Source organism: Microcebus murinus, chromosome 15 (assembly GCF_040939455.1).
Source record: "Microcebus murinus isolate Inina chromosome 15, M.murinus_Inina_mat1.0, whole genome shotgun sequence".
Lineage (NCBI taxonomy): Eukaryota > Metazoa > Chordata > Mammalia > Primates > Cheirogaleidae > Microcebus > Microcebus murinus.
This window is the reverse complement of record NC_134118.1, coordinates 11,365,264-11,389,736: the sequence shown is the minus strand read 5'-3', so window position 1 is coordinate 11,389,736 and position 24,473 is coordinate 11,365,264. Positions and strand designations below refer to the sequence as shown.

The following is a 24,473-nucleotide window of genomic DNA, read 5'->3' as shown; positions in this document are numbered from 1 at the left end:
CACGCAGAGAGGTAGAGGAGGTGAGTTAAAATGTAGATTCCCGGGTCGATCCCCTCAGAGGCTCTAACCCCGTAGGTCTGGGCTGGGGCCCAGGACTCTGCATTTGTCAAGCTCCTCGCACAGTTCTGGGGAGGGGCCAGGACTACGCTTTGAGAAACACTGTCAAGAGACCCTGAAGGGCTGGGATGTGTTCCAGTATGACTGTGATTCGGGACTTTCCATAGTTCAGAACTCCCTTGATGTTGCCACAGACTGTGGGCTTCGGAAGTTTTATCCAACCACAGTTTTTTTCTACTCATGAATCACTTAAGGAAAAAAAAAAAAAAGCAAATAAGACAGTGAATTTTGCCTTCTGTCACTTCAACTTTGCTCTCCGGGAAACTCCAGCCCCTACCCACCCTCCTGCATCCCACACGCTAAGGACATTCATCACTTATTAAATCAGGATTTAGAGAAAGAAAGGTCCCCATATAATCACCCTTTTAGGAAGCAGGGAGACGGCATGAGAACCGTGGAAGGACCGTGGGCTTCATGGTAGGCTGCCTCTGGGTTCTGTTTCCCCACAACTGCGTATCCCTTGGCAAGTCACCTTCTCCTAGCCTTGGTTTCTTCATCTGCTAAATGGGAATGATCCTAACCACCTCGTGGGGCTGCAGTGAGCATTAAGTGGCACAGTGCTTAGCATAGCAGTGCTTACCTTGTTTTTCTTTCTTTTCTCAGTTTATTTTGAACTATTAATACATCAGCCCTGTTTCTTGCTATATGCCAAACGTATAAATACGTCATTACTAGCAATATGATGTGCCCTTTGAGTATGTGGCTCTCTCTCTGGTTCTGCAAGAATTCTGCAAAGGGTGGAAAAGAACTCTCAAAGTTATCTGGAAACTATATACACTGACAACTTAATTTCATTGGTCTTTTTCATTCTGGGTTTTGTGTGCAAGGCTGTTTTATCCATTAGGCATTGTAGGCTAAATGCTCAGGGCCTACGAGAATGTTCAAGAGCTGAATAAAAGGTCTTTTGGCTCCAAAATATGAAACACAAAAACTGCAAAATGGAAATTCATAAACATTTAGACAAATGTCTAAGAAACAGTATCATGTCAACCCCATTAATTTTTAAATTTAGGGCTCATAACGATTTCATTCCATTTGAAAATAATTTGTAGGTTAGGTTTTTCTCACTTTGCAAAGCTTTCTAAATATGCGTCATGACTGCCAAAAACTCACAGGCAATTCTAAATTAAAGGACTTACTCATAGTCAAATAATTTGAAAAGCTGAATTACAAAAGAAGAAAAAAGGCTTTCAATTTTTTAAAAGCAAAAACTCCCCTTAATATGGGAGTATAGTTTGGGGTGAATGAAGTCTCCAAATGTCCAAAAGCTGAAGGCCTCCAAAGGTCTAAAATAACCTCATTTCTCTGCTTCAGAGATCAGCGAAACTGCCACCTGGATGCATCCATTTCATGCTTGGTCTGCATGGGGAATTATATGTGTTTCTCTGATACTGCTTTTATTATTAGACCTGTCGCTTTTATTCTAACTGCTGGATTGAGACTTGCTTTGCTGCCTTTGAAGATCAGTTTGGGGCTGAATTACAAGCTCTGTCAAGGCAGAGGCCATAGCTACCTCTTGACTGCTCTAGGCAGCCCAATGAATAAATAAACAAGGTAGGAGCCAGAATCGAAGTATAACATTAGCATTAACCTCTACATAAGCTGAAAGGTGGCTCTGATCTTATCACACATACACCATGGCACAGTGTTCAAAGCCCACGGTCCAACTCATTGCCACCTGGTATGAAAGGTGTCAGATTATATACAGTAATTTCCCCCCTGAAGGGCCTTTGAAAATGTCACCACCTGTTTCCTGTAATTGTAACTATCTATACACAATAAATGAGCACCTGAAGCAAAGCATAATTGATGTAAAGTTGGGCTTGTCTGAGGGTTTAACTTCAGTGCATTTTGCCCAAGTTAGACAACAAGACTGATTAACTCTTCTATGGTTGCCTAAAGAGGAGAAGTAGGCATTTTCTACTGAGGAGCAGAGTTTCCTTTGCATATGCTATGATTTACTTAGAATGCCTTATTCCTCTCTTCTACCTGTGAACTCCTAATCAGTCATTTTTTCAATTTTGTTTGTTTGGGGTTTTTTTTTGAGACACAGTCTCGCTTTGTTGCCCAGACTGGAGTGCAGTGGCGTCCTCATTGCTCACTGCAACCTCCAACTCTTAGGCTCAAGTGATCCTCCTGCCTCAGCCCCCTGAGTAGCTGGGACTACAGGTGCATGCCACCACACCCAGCTAATCTTTCTATTTTTTGTGGAGATGGGGTCTCACTCTTGCTCAGGCTGGTCTCAAACTCCTGGCCTCAAGCAATCCTCCTGCCTCAGCCTCCCAGAGTGCTAGGATTACAGGCAGGAGCCACCGTGCTTGGCCTCAGTCAGTCTGTAAAACCCACTTCAAGGTTCATCTCCCTCGTGAAGCTTCCTCTTTGCAACCCAGCAGTCTCTCCCTCCTCTATGGTCCCAAAATACGTTGTACATTTCATTGATCTCGAGGGCGCTCATGGGCTCCTCAAAAATTTAATGGCCTGCTAGGCTGGGGCAAGTGTTGCCTTGAGGTGGCACGTAGGAAACTCAAGTCATATTAAGATTTCCCAAGACCCCATGACATCATTGTTAAGGACCATTTCCTACCTTTCAAAATGGAACACAGCCAAACGTTGGCAGGAAATGATTCAAAGGTTTTAGCCCCATCTTTCAGGCCCATTCCTGAAAGGTAACATAAGAACCAGAAATAGATTAGCTACAATGTTTGTACCTTCTTAGACACTGAGTCATCACAAACTACACACCCGTACACACACACACATGTACACACACAGACACTCTTAGCTTGTTGGCTAAGGAACCAGGGACTTCCTTTCTTGGAATTGGAGGCATTGTGAAATCTGGTTGCCCAGAGCAACGCTCAGATACCAGCCAACTAACTGCTATATATTAGCAGTATGACTTGTCTACCAACAAGTAAAAAATAGATTTAGAGGAAATGAAAGCTCCCATAGAAGATAAACTGTGACTTCATCTCACTTTCTTTTGTTCTGTGCTTCCTACACACACACCTAAAAATACTTCCAAGGTAAAGAGTACCTCTGGTCTCTCCACTTACAAACTCAATGAAGTACAACTATGTCCCAGAGTTGTGCGTCTCTATATAAGGATAATCCTAGTTTAAATGAATTGTTTTCCTCAATATGTGGCTTTGGGTGCTATGCGGAGAACCGAACTTTCACCTAAAATCTCTTCCTTGAAGAATCAAGATATATTTTAAATCTTACACAAAATTGGAAGTCATTCAGCACTTGAAGAGCAGGGTTTTATGAGCTCACTTTGAAAATGAGAAGTGTCTTTTCCAAGACAAGTCACCCACACCAATGCAACGAGCAAACTGTAACACCTCCTTAAAAATGAACAAAGGTCCTTTTTGTTTGATCAATGCCAAAGCCTTCAAACTCAGTTGCACTTTGTTATAAAGCTCATAGATAATGCATATTTCTAAGAGTGCATTAGTAACTTCTTATAAACCCACACCAAAGCAAAGAGAGGTGAATCTTCTTTTTCGATGATTTCATGCTAAGAGGCTGTGCTTATCAGAGTGAATAGGTAAGAGACTGTGTATAGTCTGATGTCTAGCAAAGTGGATAACTCTCTTTTGTGAGGGAGAGAAAAGAATAAATTTATTTACTTTATTTCATAATGAAACTGAGATTTAATATTGGTCAAACACATCTTTAAATACAGACTTGCTTGAATACATCATACAAAATGCAGAGCTAGAGACTGTCAGCTATCAAATGCACTGGCTTCGAAATAGTTGAGCCATAAACCTAGTTGTCGCAACAACTTTTAGAGAGGTGTGCCACTCCTGTTTACGGAGGACAGGTGCCCCTCACAATAGAACAGCATGCCTTCCTCAGAAGTTGGATGAAACTCCAGTAACAGTAAACAGTACCAAAGAGTCTTCTCTTCAAAGAGTCCCTATAGCACATCAGTTTTTTGAAGCAAAGAAGTCTTTAGCAATGTCATCATCACATCTGATTTATTTGAATAATCTTTATATTTGGTTTTCTTAAAGCATGGCACACCTGAACCGGTTATTTATAGGAATAGCTTTTGTTTTCAAATTTACCACCAATGATCTGTGCAGCCGTTAGTGGTGTTAAGTTACTTACTGCTTTCAACTCATTCTGCAGGGTAGTTTTAGAACTAGAGAGGGGGGTGACCCCAAGCGCCTTTGAGCCTGGGCTCCACGTTAGGGGCGTTAGCGGCATAGTGTCATCTGAGCCTCTCAACAAGCCTCACAGCCTTCTCTCCACAGAGGAGGGAACTGAGGTCTGAGAAGTGAGTAACTTGCCGAAAAGGCCGGATGGATCTTGAGCCCACGTCTGTCTGACTCCAACGCTAATGATTTTTACATCCCAGCAAATGGGTGATGTTGCCAAGCCCTAGAAGAAGAAGGCATATTTAGACACTTCATTAGCAACGGGGGTGCTAAAAAGCATCCCGTTGGCCAGGAAGGATTAAGTTGCTTACCCCAGGCTCCTCCCTCCAATCCAGGGAGTAGCCTGAGGGAATCAGAGTTAAGGACCCTGCAAGTGTCCCCCCCCCCCAGCTGCAGTGATCACTTTCAGAACAGGCTGATCCAAAAGTCCTGAGCAGGTCTATGTTGGTTTTCTCTGCCGTATAGCAAGACCGTCTTTTCAAAGGACTTCGGTTTACTCCAAATGGATAACTTTGTTTAACCAGATGTAAGTTAAGTTAACATCATCCAGAATGGGCTTGCAGGTGAATGGTGAACCTTACAACTTGAGTTACTAAGCTTTCAAGTTGTGCTTCTCATTAAGGAAGTAATTTTCTTTGAGACTATTTGTGAAATTGGAAAAGTGGTAAATTCCTAGCACAGGTGACAGGACATTGAGGAAAGGACACTGGACTGCTGCTGGCCCAGCTAACCGAGGGTCCCCTTCACCTCTCTGCCATTAACAGGCTGAGAAACTCGCTGCCCTTCAGTTCCCTCAACTGTAAAACGGTGAGTTTAAGCTGAGTGACCGCTAATGGTCTTTGCTAAAATTTTATGATCCGGATATCCTTATCTGATTCTTTCTCCGAATCACTTGAAATGTTTAATGAAATAACCTGACCTCAAGAGTCTTTTCAAAAAAGAAAAGACACTCAAGCATAGACATCAATTTCAACTGGACCCCTAATTATTGGCAAATCCTTCCCATCCTTCCTTTAGGATCCAGCCCACCTTCCTGTCCAGAAACATAATGTCCTTGAAAAGACAGCCAAGCCCAAAGATGGCAAGAGGGGGCAAGGACACAGGCAGGTGGGGTCGGGTGTGCTGAGCCAGGAAGAATCGGTGCTCGACAGATGCAGGTCCTACACCCAAAACTTCCAGAGAGTTCCTCATTATGAAGAACTCGCATCCTTGCTTTGTTACTGAGAGCTAAGAAAGCATTTTATCCAAGGACTCATTGTTTTCTGCCCAGTTTCCTCTGTTTAATCCACTTAGATTTTGCAAAGGATTTTGTAGATCTGGTATCTCTCCACATGACAGCCACCATGGGAGCTGGCGCCCAGTTCTGCCCCATGAGTGGTTTGCCCCATCAGCCATTGCATTTTTTCTCTCCCCACTAAGCTATGAAAGGTCTCCTATTTAGGAGGAAATAATACCAATAAGCATTTTGGTCCCCAAATTCTCATCCCTTACCTCCTTTCCATAGTCATGAAAGGGCAGTCTGTGGGCATCTCTCTAAAATCCATTTCGAACGTCAGATTTAGCGCTTAGTGTCCTGTTGAATTTATTTGGACATGAAAACAGCCAAAATGCTTGTGCCTTTTATAGTTTTCATTCAAAGAACATTTCAGTCTATGCGACATACAAAATGGCTTTGTAGTGCCTAACTTGTCACGGGCTGTATTTGGCTTTGTCCTGAGAAAGACCTCAACCACTTGAGGAACCCAGATGTCATTTCCCGTCATGTTCTTTCATGTTAAATGCTCCTAGCTGCTCTCTGGCGCTTGGTCACTCTATAACTAAATATTGCTTTAGCACTCACCACACAAAGAGCTTCCTGAGAGCAGCGGGGGAGACAGGCTAGGGGCTGAACAATCAAGGCACTGTTTCCATGGAGTGGTTTGCCTCCCAATGCTATGTCAAATGAAAGTGACCCAAGAGCACTGCTCCACTTCTGAGCTTTAGGTTGTGTGACTTTGTCCTCATTTTGGGAAAGAGGCTGGCTGTGATTTAGATGTAGCTAGCAAAAGGTTTAGTTCTAGCACGAAATCAGGCAACAAAATGATTTTGAAGGAAAGTAAATCACTTCCCAAAAATACAGGGGGAAAAAAAATCCTGATGAGCACAAGAGAAGCATTTAGGAAGGGTTAACCATGGATGTGGCTCATGAGGGTGTATTTTTAAGGCCAGACTCAGTTTTCATTATATTGTTGCTATGCGAGTAAATAAATGAGCTCACTGCTACACCCAAGCTGGGCAGAGAGAATTTATAGAGAATTAATAAATCCAGGGTTGGCTTTTCCTCTGGTCATAGAAAAGCAACTAGTAATCTTGGATTTTAAACAGACAAACCTCTATAACTTTACAGTTTCTGAGAATTGGATCCCAGTTATAATGGGCAGGCAGTGGTAATGGTGATGTTTCTATTCCTAGGGTTTTCTTTAAAGGGAAGGGGTCAAATAGTTCATTTAAGACAAAGAGGTTATTATAAAACTTAATAAATACTGTGGTGGCTCTGTTAATGCTTTTTAAGGGTGTTTAAGTGAAATAAGTCCTTTCCAACAGTCCGATTTGGAAATATAAATATTCTTGTTAATGCATGAAACCCAAAGAGAGATAATATAAATAAATCAGAGTCTGCCGGGGGTGGATATTAGAGATAGACAGGAAGCAGTCTAATTTTACTTTCCACATATGCCCCCCAAAATGCCAATATATGACTGCTAATCAGTGAAACGTACTCTTGAATTGAGACATTCCTAGGTCTTATTAATGGCGAGGTTATAAATCTGTAATCATTATGGCACAGGGGCACTTTGTAACGACTAGTCAATTACCCATCATGTTTCCTGAGCACCACCTGGACTACCTCATTCCCAGCTAGGCCTTAGGGCTGAACACCAGAAGCTGGTTACACATGTCCCTGCTCTGCTAGGTTCATGGGTCAGCTCCGTTGGTCAGTAATCAAGGCATCGTCTAGATATCGGAGGCAAAGGATTGTGCAATTCAGACCGTTCCAAATGTTGCTTTGGATTGTACTTAGACACAGAATTATGGGACACAGAAATTAGGACAATTTTATTAGGACAATTATAAACTGTCCTAATTCCTGTGCCCTACAATTCTCTTGGAAGAAACCCCTTCCAAGTAGGATTTCTTATTATTTTTAAAAGGTTTGTTAAAATTATAGACAATTATATTTTTGTGATTTTATAATTTTTGACACAAAGATAGACAGATGGACAGATAAGTATATAGATAATGACAATGTAGAACTATGAATAATAAGTCACTAGAGCAGGACCAATGCTTTTGAAGTTACCAGTGCTCCTCCCCATCCCATCTCAGTCTCTTATCCACTCCACCCAACCCTTTCTTTGAAAGAGTAGGATTTTTCTGTTTCCTTTTTTACTGCTCTGTTCTTACTTAGGGTTGCTGGTAGCCGATGGAAGGAGGGGAGGAGGGAGCTGCTCTGGTGATAACTGTGATAGTGCCAATGCTGATATGAGCAGCATAAAGAAGCCAAGTAACTCTAGAACCAAAGTACCTCATCACTTACTGCTTTGATTTGAAATCCCCATTGCCTTTTCGAGTCAAAACAAGAGAGTGTTGGAGGAGAGAGACAGAAGTCATGATGAGTAGGTGAGCCGCAGGGCTGGCATCAGAAGGAAACACAGGAGAACACGGCAGGAGCCAAGGCTGGCTGGGGGCAGGGGGACTTGCCCCATGAATGGCAGCAGCCTGCTTCCTCCCCGCCTCCCTTGGTGCTCCATGGAGCTCGCAGCACGCAGCTGAGAAGCTGAAGCCCTGCCAACTCAATGGCCTCTGCTGCTGCTGCCTGCCCCAGTCGCGGGCACCGAGCCAGTTCTGTGTGAAGATGAAGTAGATGCCCAAGGAAAGAAGCACCCCAAGTAGACCTGCGGACGCTTTGGCTCAGGTGGCACCATGTGAACAGAAGTTGCCTTGAGAGGAAATGACTTTGCTTCTAAACATTCCAGAGAGATGGGTATTGTGCCCTACTTCTTGGTGAACTCTGATTGTGGTCTTCCACTGAAAAGGCCTCATCTGATGAGAGTTTCATTACAGTGTCCTGAGTTTGGGGCCTTGCCATCTTTCTCTTGGATAAAGATCTTTGTCCCTAGGCCTTACAAAAGCACATTTTCTCTGAGGTTTCCCACTGGAGTGTCTTGAGCTGCTCTGGTGATAACTGTGATAATGCCAATGCTGATATGAGCAGCGTAAAATAAGAACCCAAGCCGGGTGGCTCACGCCTGTAATCCTAGCACTCTGGGAGGCTGAGGCGGGCAGATTGCTCGAGGTCAGGAGTTCGAAACCAGCCTGAGCAAGAGCAAGACCCCCGTCTCTACTATAAATAGAAAGAAATTAATTGGCCAACTAATATATATATAAAATTAGCCGGGCATGGTGGCGCATGCCTGTAGTCCCAGCTACTCGGGAGGCTGAGGCAGCAGGATTGCTTGAGCCCAGGAATTTGAGGTTGCTGTGAGCTAGGCTGACGCCACGACACTCACTCTAGCCTGGGCAACAAAGCGAGACTCTGTCTCAAAAAGAAAAAAAAGAACCCAAGTAACTCTATGACCAAAGTATCTTATCACTTGCTGCTTTGATTTGAAATTCCCATTGCCTTTTGGACCTCACTTGGAATACTTTATACGTTTGTGAAGATTAATTTCTTTCTGACTTAAACCTAAGAATGATTACAGTTTGTTTTCTCCCATGGCTAAATGATAAAACATTTTGAATGTTTCATGATCTGTGATCATTAAGATACAAATAACATCCTTATCATATTAGAAAGCAAACAGGAATTGACTATTGTTTGTTTTGTTCCTATTGTCTCCTGCTGTCCTGGTTATCTTTGATTGTGTGTTGGACATTGTATTTTTAAAATATTTGTAGAAATAATTTAAGGCCTATAAAAATGTTCTCTAGCTCCAGAGAGAATTTTGGTGCTATCTGCCAACCTCACATGCACACATAAATCTAACTTCATGCTTTGAGATGTTCTGGACAACCTTGATGACTTAAAGCCTGGCTTTACCTTATGCAAGGGTGTGTTTACATCCAGTCAATCCTTACTATTGGATGCAGTCCTTAGGGTTCTAACCCAAAGTGGGGGGTGGTTTATCAAGGTCCCCTACCTTGGTGAGCCCTAAAATCCTAGGTTCCCCCTTACTGAGAAGCTGTAAAAAACACAGCAGAGCCTCTCAGACTCCTGTTTCAAATCAACAAATGCCCCCAGGGAAAATCAGCCTTACCTCTATGAATTCCTTCTCTCTCAAATTTTGACTTAGTAATTCTTTACTATCCTTTTAACCCTTAACGTTATTGAGATCTTTTATGTCTTTTCTTCATTTTCTTAAAGTTGTCTTCAGCAGAATGGTTAATCTGAATTACCTAGTCCATGATTTCTGGAAGTCAAAGTCCAAAGGTTAAATCTGTATAACCTAGGTGGCATTACAACAACAATAGCGAAGGCTTATATGGCTTTACTCTATGCCAGGCACTTTTATGTACTTCATCTCATTTAATACTCACAAATAGCCTATGACATAACTATTACTATTTCTATTTTGCTAATGAGAACAGTCATGTTCTACTAGCTAGTAAGCAGTAGAGCTGGGATTTAGCTCCAGTTCTGCCTGGGTCCAGATTATGTTGTCAATTACCCCTTCTTCAGACCTAATTCTTCTGATGAGCAAAAGACCCAGTGGGCCATGGCCTCTGCCACCCAGCTTCTCACACCACAAGCCTGTCACCCATCCTCAGAACTAGAGCTGGCATGACTCCCATTCCTTTGTACTGTATATTCCTTCTGATGTCAAGGTGAAAAAATAGGGTTTATTTAGGTTTCTTTTTTCCAACACTCTCCCTCATATGTTTCTGCTTGTGGCTAAGAAGAACCCAGGTGTTCGAGCCATATGCAGGCTCCACTGGGGAAAAGGAAACCAGATGCCACCTAGCTGCCCTCCTTGGCCTCCAGTAGTGGTTTCACCCAACTGGTGGTACATTCTTCTCTGGTTTCTGGTTTCTCAACGTCACCTAACATTCACTGTGCTGTTTGGGTACCACCCTCCCTTGCCCCACGCTACCACGCATGGCTGATGAGGCCCAGTTCTATTCCTTGTCCCATGTGTCCACTCAATGCAGGGCTGGCTTACCTGGAAACTGAGCTTATGCTATAGCGGCAGATGATTGTTTGGTACCCTCTCGAGCTCCACACCATCTTGCTTAAGAATAGCCTTGAGTTTTCCTTTAGTTCATCAGTGTATTCGCTCAATACCTACTATGTTCAAGGTACTGTGCTAGGCCCTGCCGTTTACATCTAAATGAATAAGAAATGATCTCCAACTCTAAAATGCTAAGAGAAGAGATGAGATGCACCTCAACTGTCAAACCACAAGTGATGATACCAATAGAGATGTGTGGATAACATGCTCCACCAGTTCCGAGGAGGGAGAAATGTTATCTGTCTGGGAAAGTCTTCACGGGAGAAATGCATTCAGCCTAGCCTTGAAAACTGAATAAAGTTTGACTGTGATGGAAGAAAGATCATCTTAGACAGAGACGCCGTGAATAAATGCACAGATATGTGGGTGTGCAGGGCATTGGTGAAAACACCAGTTCAGTCTTGCCAAGGCTTGGAATTGCAGAAGAGTTGGGGCCCTGCCTTCAGAAGGGTTCCGAGTCCTGAGGAAGGGGCCAGAAACACACCAGTGAAGATGAAGACTGGCAGACTAGGGCCCAGAGACATGTTTAGCTTGGCCGAGATGCTGTTTTAAAAATTTGAGCCAATTTTGAAAACCAGGAGATTTCACATAATAATCCAGATTTCTGGCTTCCCCTGGAAATTCAAACAAGCTGATGACACAGGGCGCAATGTCTACCTCCTTTCTGTAAGATGCGAGTTCTGTCTCCCCGACACTGAAGCCCAGCTTGTTTCCCCGCGATCCCCACCTGCTAGGCCCCAAGCATCTGCACGTAGGACCCTTGCTGAGTCCCAGGGACAAGCCCAGGGAGCCCATGCGTGGAACGTCAGTGAAGCACCCCACGGGCCTCTCTTCCAACTGGCCGACTCCCACATGTGTTGGTTCTCTGCGTTCCCTGGCCTTCCCTGCTCCCCAAACACAGATTCTCGTCTTTAAAATTTCAGCACACATGGCTCTCACGATTATGAGACATGACGGGATCTACAGCATCTCCCCAAACACCCCCTGCTGCCAGGATCTGAGGCTCGAAACGGGGTGAATCAAACACCCGCTGTCAAAGTGGGGTGGGGGGTGGGGCAAGCCGAGTTTGTTTTCTTGTTTTCATGTAAGCAGATTAATGAGAAAACTAACATAACCCCAGTCTTTGGACTTTTGCTCACACCCAGCCAGGGCCTACCTAGCCTTGGCCACGTATTAAAGGGACTCTCCCTCCTCTAAATGTCTACAGTGTTCCCTTCCGTGTTTCACAGCTCTTCTCAGAGTCTCTGTCTTGAGACTTTAACGTCTGAGGAGGATCTGATTCCTCATCAGGACAGAAAATCCACATTTGGGAAGTGCAAATCCTCTGCGGGTAATTGGGGCGGCAGTTGCAGTGGCCTTCAGTCTCAGAGCCCCAGGAGAGCTAGCTCACAACTCAGCCCCTTCACGGCAACACTAATGAATTAAGAGGTCAGTTTGGCAATTCCTAAGGCTAAGCCTTGGTAACTATAAATAAACACATAGAATGAAAGGAATGCAGAAAAGAAAAACAAACGGAGAGGAAAAGGAAATGAAAAACCTGATTTGATTTCATTGAGAAAATTAGTTTAAAAATGCCCTTTGTGTAGCAATTCCTTTAATGCCTAACCGTAAAAACATCCAGAAGAATTCTTCTAAACTTGAGGCCCCCTTAGCCAGGCCTGGGTGTACATCTTAGGCCAAGGTTCAGTAGTTCTGGAAGGCAGAATGAAAAGAGATAGTAGAAAAGTTTTTGTGTGCTTGTGTCAAGCAGGAGGAAAAAGCCTTACTAAACCACAAAACCAGAGACTTTGTAAGGTACAGCTCAGTCAGCACTTTCCTCCGAGGAGAGAACACACAGTTGGCATGAGAAGTGGCCCAAGCAACGGGTCGAGGCAGAGAATGTCCAAAAGTAGAAGCCTTCAGCTCCCTGATCTTCCAGATGTCACAGTGCAGATCACAGTACGCCCTGGACGAGTCCGGCCAGATGCAAAACGCTGGTCCCATTTAAATGTCATTTGTGGATCAACGTGAATTAGATGGTAACATTGGGAAGGCTGGAATGGGGGAGACTATTCCGTTGGCTTTTTCCCCCTGTGGTTTTCACCATCTGTTTCTTTGAATGCATAAACAAGGAAAATGACTGGTTTGGAATGCAAAGTTTTTAAAAACCAGATGACCACAGGCATCCTCTAAATGAGAAAGAAAGAGCAAGTTGAGGTTCTGTGACATTTGTCAGGAAGTGAAATGTTAAATACCGGCAAGCATTAACGCTCTGTGCCAGAGAAGATCCACAAAGGCAAGGAAAAGCTTTGGCCATGACCTTGCCTCTCTTTTCTGAGCTCGTGCCGTATGTTTATATGTCACCTGGTGCTGTTTTCAGACCCCAGCATCACCCCCTCTACCTCTCTGCCCCCTTCTGTTTTTTTAAACAAAAGATGAACAGTTAAGCCGGACTTCAGCATAACCAGGCTTGGTTTTCCATTAGCATTATTACTAAGTTGGCAACCTTGGATAAAATCCACTCTTAGAAACTTTAAGGCTGAACAAAAGCTGCGTTGTGAGCAAGTTCTATTATAAAGCCAAAACAGAGCGCTATAAATAGAGGGGCTGAGGAGATAGACCAAGGGAAGGTCTTCATTTCTCTCCTGGACAATAGCGAGTGAATTAAAAAATATTATATAAGGGCATTAGGAACACAGTGTGTTTTTCTTTAGCAAAGGGCACCCTGCTTTAAAAAGGAAGGTTTGCTATGCACAATACAGTGGCCACTCTATAAAATGGTTCTCTAAGCTCCATGCCAACAAACCTTAAAGCAATAGGTTCTTTTTTTAAACCCGAGACAGTGGAGAGACTTGATGGAAATGTTGACTGCATACTAATCTCCTTTACCTTCATTGCAAGAAATGAGTTGTAAGCTCTAGGGATTTAAAACCAAATTGAACTCAGGCATTTTAAAGCCCCTGGGGAGAAGGGCATTGGTGCATTTGGCTGAGTTCCACCCATTTCAGCGTAAGACAGACGTGGAGCATTTTTCACATAGTTTTGTAGGAAGCCTGACGCCAGATTTTCACATCAGAGAAAGGATAAAAGATGATGGTTTCTTAGGGAACAACCAGCTCTTCCTAATTTGCAATATCTGTTCTCCTCAAAGATGTCTTGGGCAATACTTGAGGTGGGCTCTGTTAGTGATTGGGGAGAGGGGTGGGATTTGGGCATAAACAAGACCCTGGCAATTTAGAAGCCCCTGGAGGATTAAATATATTTCGCAGTGAGTTAAGTTCAAGTAATTTCCCTATTGGTGCTTAGGACACCAGTGAGGTGTGTAGGTATGAGAACAGGAGGCTGTTGGGTGAGATTTATTTCACTGGCATTGGTACCAGATGCCAGAGTCCTGATGAGCGCATTTGACTTCTGACATTCCTTGGATGTAGGTACACTCAGGGGGATGTTTTCTTCTATGGTGGAAATGAGAAAATGATTAGAGACTAGAGGTCAGGAGACCTAAACATTGTTCTTCATAGCTCCCTGACTCAGTATTTTCTTTGTTTCATAAATTAGATTCAAACCTCCTAGAAACTTCTAAGGACAGCTCTGTTTGAGTATTGGCTTTGTAAAAGTACTCTCGTGACCCATGGAATTTTAGTTATAATCATAATAATAATGTCAGATGAAGAGGCATACTGCGGAAGATATGAGAGGAATTTTAAGTGGATGAACTCTATTTGCATTATTCACTTTACAAATAGTTTCAGAACCTTAAAAAAAAAAAAAAAACCCAAACAATTCAGTATACTGCACTTTGGATGCTCCAGAGGGATCATCTAGGACTTTCATAATTTAAAAATGAGTCTCCCTGAAAGTATATTTTGGGAATTGAGACTTCATCTGATGAACTTTGAGATGATTTTGTTACCATGAAGAAGGTCGATAGAAATATTTCAAGGACTTATGCCTCCTTGGGATCCAAGAGGAATTTTAAAGTTTTCTAACCTGGTGTCTCCTTGTCTCCTTCCTTTTCTCTCTTTCTTCTTTCTTCCATTGTTTTCTTTCCTTTTACGTTTTTATGGCAGAGAGATGAGGGGTGAATGCCTGATTAGAGACTAGGAGATTTGCTAAGGACTCAGGCTTGGAATTTTACATCTGTGTCTTCTTGCCCACAGGTGATAACCCCAGTGAGGACAGGCCATGGCTATGTGTACGAGTACCCATCCAGGTACCAGAAGGACGTCTATGATATCCCTCCCTCCCATACCACCCAAGGGGTACGTACCAGCAACACGGTCACCAGGGGATAGAAGCTCTTAAGGCCAGTGATCCTTCAGGGCTGTAGAGGAAAGGAAGTCCCCAAATTATGCACATTTCACATGAAGCTTTATTTAGGTTGTCTAGCGAGTAGCTGTATTAGCCAATATTATTTAAATTATGTGTTCTAGATTTGCTTGATCAGGAAATTCTCGTCTTTCATCTGAGAAACCTTTTATTGCCTTATCATTTTACATTGGAAAGTATAAAATTTAAACTATGGTTTAAAGTTACAGTGTAGATATTTCATGTAAGATCACTTTTATATTTGATCTCAATCAAAGAACACAAAACTTACACAAAAAATTCCATCAACCCCTATGACATGGAACATTGCCAAAGATCAGGCCTGTACATAGCCTGATAAATAAATCCATCATTAGACACTTAGTAGTGTTAACAAGTGACAAGTATAAGATATTTCCATTCTGGGTAACTCTGAGTGTTTCTCTTCAGGTATATGACATCCCTCCCTCATCCATGAAAGGCCCTGTGTTTTCAGTTCCAGTGGGAGAGATAAAACCTCAAGGGGTCTATGACATCCCTCCTACTAAAGGGGTAAGTGAGCTACGGCAAAGCAGCAGGAAGCGGCATATGTGTGTGTCTGTGTGGGGGGTGTTTATTGAGATAAAACAAGAAGGACAAACCCAAAAGGGGAAAAAGTCATCTTGGTGAGTGAGCAAACAAAGGAAGGAAGGAGGGAGGGAAGGAAGGAAGGAAGGAAGGAAGGAAGGAAGGAAGGAAGGAAGGAAGGAAGGAAGGAAGGAAGGAAGGAAGGAAGGAAGGAAGGATAATAATTAAAGATAACTATAGGAATTCCATATTTAGGGGCCTCCACTAAAAGAAATGGGGAAGCCAATAAGGAGAAGCAATTGGAAGGGAAGATAATTAGCTCCGTTCAGCAGGTACTAATACATCTCATATTTAAAGAGGGTTTCACAGCTTACCCAGCGCATATGCATGGGTTAACTCGTTGGACTCCCTGTCACCCCCAGAGTGTGCCTGCACAGGAAGTGCAGTTATCTTTATAGATAAGGGCACTAAGCTCTCAGAACACAGCTGGTGTGATGACGGGGACCCCAGGGAGAGACCTCAGGTCCTCTGACACCGGTCCCGTGCGCTACTGCACGGGCCACGAGCAAGGGCTGAGCAGGCAGCCAGGAGGGCTGCACGTTCGAGGCAGCACCAAGCACCGGGGAGTGGGTCCGCGTGTCAGCGGGTGAGGGGAGTGGGAGCGGCGTAGAGGAGAGCCGTGGGAAATGCAAAAGGAAAGGAGCCGCAAACAGGACAGAGGATTCTGCCCTTCGAGGTCAGGTAGGAGTCAGTGTCTGCGCCTTCCTCTGAGCCCGCTGAACAAATAACGTGTTGCTTTCCGCTCACTCTTCAGGTGTATGCCGTCCCACCCTCTGCCTGCCGCGACGAAGCCGGGCCTAGGGAAAAAGACTACGATTTCCCCCCTCCCGTGAGACAGGCTGCCCGGCCGGGCATCAGGCCCGAGGGGGTGTACGACATCCCCCCCGCCAGCAGCCAGCCCGCGGGGAGGGAGCCTGCGGCCCAATGCTGCGACGCCGCGGGGGCCGCGGAGGCCGGGGCGCGCAGGCTCCAGCAGGGCGCGCCCCTGCACCGCCCCGCCGCGCAGCCCGGCCTGGGCGCGGCTCGGAGCGACGCCTACGACGTCCCGCGAGGAGTTCAGCTCCTCGAGCCGCCCGCAGAGGCCAGTGAGAACGCGCGGCCCGAAGAAAGCGACGGCGTCTACGACGTGCCCCTGCACCGCGCGCCGGACGCGAAGGGCTCCCGGGACGTGGCGGACGGGATCAACCGGCTGTCCTTCTCCAGCACGGGCAGCACCAGGAGCAACATGTCCACGTCCTCCACCTCCTCCAAGGAGTCCTCGCTGTCGGCCTCCCCGTCTCCGGACAAAAGGCTCCTGCTGGACCCAGACGCGGCCATCGAGAGGCTACACCGGCTGCAGCAGGCCCTGGAGGTGGGCGTGTGCGGCCTGCTGGCGCTGGTCGCCACAGACTGGCGGTGCTACCGCTACATGGAAAGGCACGTCAACGAGATCCGCACGGCGGCGGACAAGGTGGAGCTGCTCCTGCGCGAGTACCTGCACTTCGCCAGGGGAGCCGCGGCCAACGCCGCCTGCCTCCCGGAGCTCTCCCTCCACAGCAAGATGAAGCGGGAGCTCCAACGAGTGGAAGACTCCCACCAGATTCTAAGTCAGACCAGCCAGGACTTAAACGAGTGCAGCTGGTCCCTGAATATCCTGGCCATCAACAAGCCCCAGAACAAGTGCGACGACCTGGACCGCTTTGTGATGGTGGCAAAGACGGTGCCCGATGACGCCAAGCAGCTCACCACCACCATCAACACCAACGCAGAGGCCCTCTTCAGGCCCGGCCCCGGCAGCTTGCAGCTGAAGAACGGGCCCGAGAGTATCACGAACTCGACCGAGTACCCGCGTGGGGGCTCCCCCATGCAGCTGCTGCATCCTGCTGAGCACAAGGCGCAGGCCCACACCAAGCCATTGCCCCCAGGCCTCGGCAAGGACCAGGCCCCTGACTGTAGCAGCAGCGACGGTTCCGAAAGGAGCTGGATGGATGACTATGACTACGTCCACCTGCAGGTAAAGAAGCCAGACTCATCCGACACCTGCACTCACGGGCAGAGAGCTGGGACGAATGCCTGTAAGGCTGTCGGGCTGGACCACCAAAGGAGGGACCACGATTAGTGCTAGTCCCAGTGGTTCACACACTGGAGATGATGTTGTACAGTAGGAGGAACCCTGGACTGAGGCCCTGAGTCCTCGGCTCTAGACCTTTCTCCAGCGCTTCTTATGTGACCAACTTATTTAACCTCCCTGGGCCTTAACTTCCTCATTTGCAAAATGAATGATGTGCGAGACTGTATTAGATCCCACTGATGTGCCCCAGGCCAGCAGGACGCTCAGCAAGTAGGAGAGTGGGCCCCTAATAATAATACCAGCTCCACTTCTATTTGTATTACAGGCTATAGCTCCATATGATATTTTATTTGGGGGAAAAAATTGGTTTCACTGTTAAGAAAAAAAATTGAAAACTCCTGTATTAGAGAATTTCTAAGGTCCCTTCTAGGTCTATAGTGTGTGTGTAACTGCTTACAAACTTAACCCCATCTCACACTTTCCTAGAGGATTACTGGGTTGACCTGGGGTCCTGAAAGCTTGCCCTTCCACTTTGAGGGATTAAAACACTCTAGCAAGATCTATTATTTAGAATTAGGCTTACTGTCTTATTCTGCCATTCTCTTAATTTGATTGAAAGCCATGGATTATACTGAGAACTATTAAACTACCAGATTCCCTTGAGTGCAAGAGAGTGTGAGAAGGAGAACCAAGCCACACCTGTGTTGAGGAAAAGTGTGGGGAGAGCGGCTGGAGGTACTAAACTTTCGCCTCACTGGTTGTCCAACTCCACACATTGGGAAACACTAACTTGGAATAGAAATCTGCAGATGATCTGAGGCAACCAGAAGTGAAATGGGGACCGCATGTGGACGTGTGTTGGAGGTTTATGGGTTCACATATAATCTCTTAGGAAAGAGCCCTGAGAAATAGTGCCGCTTAAGGGGGTTTGAAGGGGACCGTGGGTAGCTCTCCGAAAATGGGAAGGTGAACCAGATATCATGGCGCCCCACATGGAAATGGATTGTATTTTTCAGCCTCAGTCTACACAATGACTCCAAAGTCCAGTAGAGAAGCATGTCACCCCTGTCTGAGTTCATAGGGCTGAACCAGGCATGTGCTAAATTGGCAAGGCAGTGGAAAATGACAAGAGTATTTACACGTTTGTTGATGAAATTATTAACATAAGTGAATCACAACAATGATGTAATGTGTTCTTTATGTTGAAAAATAACAGGGGAAGGAGGAGTTTGAGAGGCAACAGAAAGAGCTGTTAGAAAAAGAGAATATCATCAAACAGAACAAGACGCAGCTGGAACACCATCAGGTAAGTTCAATCAGAACAAAAACTGCGTGGTGTTAAAAGATTTCCTGCTCAGTAGGGAGGGTGTAACTTCAAAAGATTATGATTTTGATCCTTCCAACACACTGGCATAAATTAACTCCAATGCATATAATGGAGTATAAGAGCAAAGAGGTCTGTGGCCTAACTAATCCATCTGGGTGTGCCTGGATTACGTCTAAATGGCAATTTGTTTTTTTGACTAAGCCTGCGTATCTAATACATTAGGACTATTTAGGATAAGGCTTTTGGCCTCAAGAAAAAAGACCCACTTAAGGTAGCGTAAGCAATCAGGTTTCATAGTAAAGCTGTAGTAGGGGAATTCAAGAATAGAAAATGAAGATGTAACCCAGTCTAGCGAGAGCTAGGACTGTAAAATCTCTCTCCTGTACTTCCTTTACTTCTCTCTGTCAATCTGCTTCATTCTCCCCTATTTTCTGAAGTTTCCCCTGCTTACCTACTACTTTGGCCCCTCTGTAACTTTACATCAATGGCCACTCAAAGCCATCATCCCAGCTCCCGCCTCTGATGGTCAGCTGCCTTCTGGGCGGTTCATCAGATTCCTAAGAAAGATAATCTGATTGGGCCACCCCCCTCCAATCTCTCTCTTTCTCTGTCTCTCATCTCTATCTCAGTCTCAATCTCTATCTCTCTATCTCTCACTGACAACACAAGCCTAAGGGTAGGAGGGCAGGATTCAATGTTTTCAAAATATATCCAAGCCCATTTGCCAAGGACCTTGGGCAGGGCATGTCCATTCAGAAGTTGGCTGTAAGTAGGGCAGATAATGATGGGTGTTGCTAGGACAAGGGTATAAAAATACAGCAAAATGAATTGAGCGTTTACAAGCCTTTTAAGATGAAACGAAGTGAAGTGGTGTGTAATGAAATGGCATGCTGTGTTCAGGAAACCTGAGTTCCAATTCTTGCTTTCTAACTAACCACGTTAAGTCAAGGAACTTCCCCGAACTTCAGTTACTTCTCTATGAAGTGGGAAATACATCTTGGTGTACCTGGATTACATCTGAATGGCAATGTTTTTTAAGCTAAGCCTGCATATCTAACATATTAGGACTACTTAGGTTAAGGCTTTTGGTCTCAAGAAACAAGACCCACTCAAGCTAGCCCAAGCAAACAGATTTTATAGTAAAGCCATATAACAGGAGATTTCAAGAACAGAAAATGAAGATATAGCCAAGCCTAGTGAGAACTAGGACTGTAGAGAAGTTCTACAGTCTAATGGGATGATATATTGATGAACGTATTTGCATAAGCCATATGAAATATAATTCATTGTTATTAAATACCTTGGAACACCAGCCTGTTTATGTTTGCTTTAGTATTTGGCCAGGTCAAATACTGCCTGGGCTTTAGGGAACTTGTTGAAAGGGCTTTAGGGAACTTGTTGAAACCATAGTAGTTTTTAAAAAGAAAGTAGATTCCACAGAAAAGTAAAGCTCACTGTGCAATTCTCAGAAGAGAAGCTGGGTGAGGTTATCTCTGCTCTAACTGATCCCTACCTCATGGTGGGAGATTAAATGAGTCCTAAGCTCAGGTCACAGATAGTCCTTACTTGCAAAAGAGAGGTCTCTTCTGAGTCTTACTGGAATAGCTAGAAATTATTATAATTGCAATTTAAATAGGACACCAGTTGGGAGCAATGAAGAAAGACGAAAAAAAGTTAATACCCAATGAGTCTAACTCTGGGTGACTCGCTTTTCTTCTTAACAGTTCTGGGGGCTAAATATTATGATGCACAACTAGCATTCATATTTCCTTAGAAATACTCTTTAACACAAGGGCACATATATTTATGTGCTCTGGCTTTCCCGGTAGTACTGGATTATATCTATAAATCTGGACAGAAAGAGTAGGAGAAATAGAAAAGGGCCATGAATTGTCATTTCATTTGAGCATCTTGAGACAGTCAAGGCTTTCCCCAAGAAGCAGCAAACTATCAATGACTTTCATGTCAAAGAGGTCAATACATTTGATTTTCCCTTGCCAGCACTCAACATTTAGTATTTACGTAGCACCTATGATGTACCAAACACTATTACTCTAAGCACTTTGTAAATAACCAACTTCTTTATCCTTCATAAAGATGTAGGTCACAGGGCTGGTTAAACCCCAGGCTGCCATCTAGCCAGAGGACAGAGGAGACCAGTGGTCCAATCATAGAAGGTCTGAGCTGGAGGATTCCTTAGGGCTCATCTTTCCTAACATCCACATTGAACAATTTAGGAAAGCAAGGCAACTTGGCCAACACCTCATAGCTAATAAGCATCTGACACTAGGGACTAAAATCCCTGTCTTTTAACTCCAAACCCAAGTTAATTTCCATCACAACACAACAGTGATAGAAATTAATCTCCCACCTATAATTGCAATTATAATAATTTCTAGCTATTTCACTAAAACTCAGAAGAGACCTCTCTTTTGTAGGTAAGGACTATCTGTGACCTGAGCTTAGGACTCATTTAATCTCCCACCCCCAAATCTAAAATTTCCTTAGATTTGCCCTAAGGAAATCTACTTTTGTCTTCCTTGCAGCTGAGCCAGTTCCAGCTGTTGGAACAAGAAATCACAAAGCCGGTGGAGAATGACATCACCAAGTGGAAGCCCTCCCAGAACCTCCCAACCACCAGCAGCAGCGTGGGTGCCCAGGACCGGCAGCTGCTCTGCTTCTACTATGACCAGTGTGAGACCCATTTCATTTCCCTTCTCAACGCTATCGACGCGCTCTTCAGCTGTGTCAGCTCAGCCCAGCCCCCACGGATCTTTGTGGCGCATAGTAAGTTTGTCATCCTTAGTGCACACAAACTGGTGTTCATTGGAGACACGCTGACAAGGCAGGTGGCTGCCCAGGACATTCGCAACAAAGTGATGAACTCCAGCAACCAGCTCTGCGAACAGCTCAAGACTATAGTCATGGCGACCAAGATGGCCGCCCTCCATTACCCCAGCACGACGGCCCTGCAGGAAATGGTGCACCAAGTGACAGACTTGTCGAGGAACGCTCAGCTGTTCAAGCGCTCTTTGCTGGAGATGGCAACGTTCTGAGAAGAAAAAGGAGGAAGACTGAGTTAAGGGTTACTAAGGAAAACTGGAAATACTATCTGGTTTTTGTAAATGTTATCTATTTTGTAGATATTTTGTATGAAAATGAAATATTTTAACATTTTTCTGGGTTAGACAACTTTCAGAAATTCAGGGAGCTGGAGAGGGAAATCTTTTTCTTTTCCCTGTGTGGTTCTTATGTATACCTATAAGTAAGACATCAACTGTACAAAAACTTGTTCACGTGCTTGTGTTTACCTGTGTATTCATGTGTGTTTGTACATGTTTGTCTGACACATTCCATTTTGAAAACATGAATTAAGAAGCACCTTAGTAAGCACCTCCAAATGCTGCATTTTTTTTCCCTAGAAAACATCCCAGATGGTTGTAATGTTGCTCTCCACGTCCTAGTGATGCTTCTGAGCCTGGTGCTCCCAGATCTGGGAAGCATAGTATAGTTGCAAGCGTTCACCTCCCAAACAATGAGCATGGTATGGCTTATTCTTGTTTTGAAACCCCTTCCAAAAGCGACCATCTTGAACACATTGGTGGCCCAAAATGCCCACTTCCCACTGAAAAAGCCCTCTTGGAGAGCAAATTTCAGAAAGTATATGTTAATGCAAGCTCTGATATTTCAGGTGCTGGAGGGAGGAGACAGTATATTTGGAGGCCAAGTCCACAGTTAGGACTGGGTTATTTCAACACTGAGAGGAAGCTACAACAAAAGGAAAGCACTTGTCTCCCTGGGGCTATTTGATCTGCATTTGTGAATGATTCAACCACTGAAGTTTTCCAAAGGATGTTTTTAGGGTTGTAAAAACCACATTATTTGCAGCAGGAATTCACAGAGACACATCAGATTGTGATTGTCCACAAAAAGGAAGGGATGGTTCCATCGGCCAGTTGTAGGTTAGAGGCATTTCTGACTCTTAACTTTCACTTAGGTGCTACTACCCCCATTACCAGAGGGAAACTGGCCAGTCCTTCCTCATTGAACTTCAGAGCCACCAGACCATATCCTGCTTTCTCAGAGAATTTATTGCTTGGTCTTGCACCCTCTTTAAAATTCACATATGCAGACTCAACACTCAGCGCAGCTGTACAGAGACTGTCTGATTTTTACAACTTTGTGTGGCCAATGACCTTTTGTATAATAAGGTCAAAGGAACTATCTATCCCATAGTCTATCTCCTTACAGCTACTTGGGTTAGCAAAGTGCAGACACCACAAGCCATCAGACTCATCATAGGGCAAATGCAATACTTCTTACATAGTGGGTAAATGTATTCACAAGTTACCAAGTCAAAAAGAATGTTATCTGTGATCTTTCAGACCAGCTCTTGTTTAATGGTTTTATTCTAGCCTATTTGCAGACTTGTTTTTATTTGCAATATATGCCTTGACGGAATTAAGCTTACTTGTTTTGAACATTCAAATCACTGGAACAGAAAGGGTTTAAGATCGAAAAATGAGTGATTTCAGTGTGATTAAAAAAAACAGTGGAAATAAATTATCATAGAAAGTCCTTTTCAAAACAACTGCTATTATAATTCTCAAAGTTCCACTCTGCCAAAAGAAGATTAAAAGGTGTCCAGAGGAAGGGGGTTGCTAAAGATAAACAACACTTGAAGAAGTTAAAAAGTATGTCCTTGTAGATTTCATTGTATGGTGTGTATTTCCTAGAAGATGGCAGACTTGATTTAAGCTCCACAGTGACATTTCACGTTTTTAAAACCAAAATGATCAATTTGTATTACTCTTTTTGCCATCTTGTATGTAGAAGCTATTTTTAAATCATTAAATTTTTAGATCTCTTTGTTCATAGTCACTGGGTTTTCTTTTCCATATTTCTCTCTTTGCCACAAAATTAAATATTAGCTTATTTTGGCACTCCTAATATAGAAAGTTAAATTATTTTATCAATACTATAGATCTAGAATATTTTTTAAGGAATGAATAAAATATTGTTGCATATCCACTCAATGGAATACTACACAAAAATAAAAAGGAAAAAAATTGAAACAAAAAAACAACATGAATGAATTTAAAAATCTAAAAATCCTTATGATATGAAAAAGAAGACAGATAAAAAGAGTACATATGATATGTTTCCATTTATATGAAATTTTAGAAATACAAACTGTAGCAACAGAAAGCACACCAGTGGTTGCCTAGGGAGAAAAATGGTGGGAGAAATGGATTTCAAAGGAGCCCAGGGAAACAGGCATGAAGGAAATGCCCATTTTCTTGTTGGTGATGATCGTTTCACAAATGTATGCATGCCAAAAGTCATCAAATTGTACACTTTAAATATGTACAGTTTATTCTTCATCATTTTTTAAAAATAAATGGTCTAGACACTCCCATGAAAAGTCAGAGATTCTCAGACTAGATTTAAAAAGCAAGACTAAACTGTATGCTATTTAAAAGACATGGCTGGGCATGGAGGCTCACACCTATAATCCTAGCACTTTGGGAGGCTGAGGCAAGAAGATAGCTTAAGGCTAGGAGTTCAAGACCAGCCTGAGCAATAGTGAGACCTCAGGTCTCTACAGAACAGAAAAATTAGTCTGG

The 24,473-nt window shown here is 43.9% G+C and overlaps 1 protein-coding gene across 2 annotated transcripts in view; it reads left to right on the top strand.

Moving 5' to 3' along the window:
• The window catches only part of NEDD9 (neural precursor cell expressed, developmentally down-regulated 9), a 174,615-nt gene extending 150,899 nt beyond the window's left edge, over nucleotides 1–23,716 (top strand). For both annotated transcript variants that reach the window (XM_012753563.3, XM_012753562.3), the window contains 5 exons: nucleotides 14,695–14,796; nucleotides 15,293–15,394; nucleotides 16,224–17,462; nucleotides 18,736–18,825; nucleotides 21,393–23,716. In XM_012753563.3, the coding sequence (XP_012609017.2) occupies nucleotides 14,695–14,796; nucleotides 15,293–15,394; nucleotides 16,224–17,462; nucleotides 18,736–18,825; nucleotides 21,393–21,902 (2,043 nt within the window). In that variant the 3' untranslated portion in view covers nucleotides 21,903–23,716. The remainder of the gene's footprint in view (nucleotides 1–14,694; nucleotides 14,797–15,292; nucleotides 15,395–16,223; nucleotides 17,463–18,735; nucleotides 18,826–21,392) is intronic.
• Nucleotides 23,717–24,473: the final 757 nt, after the last annotated feature.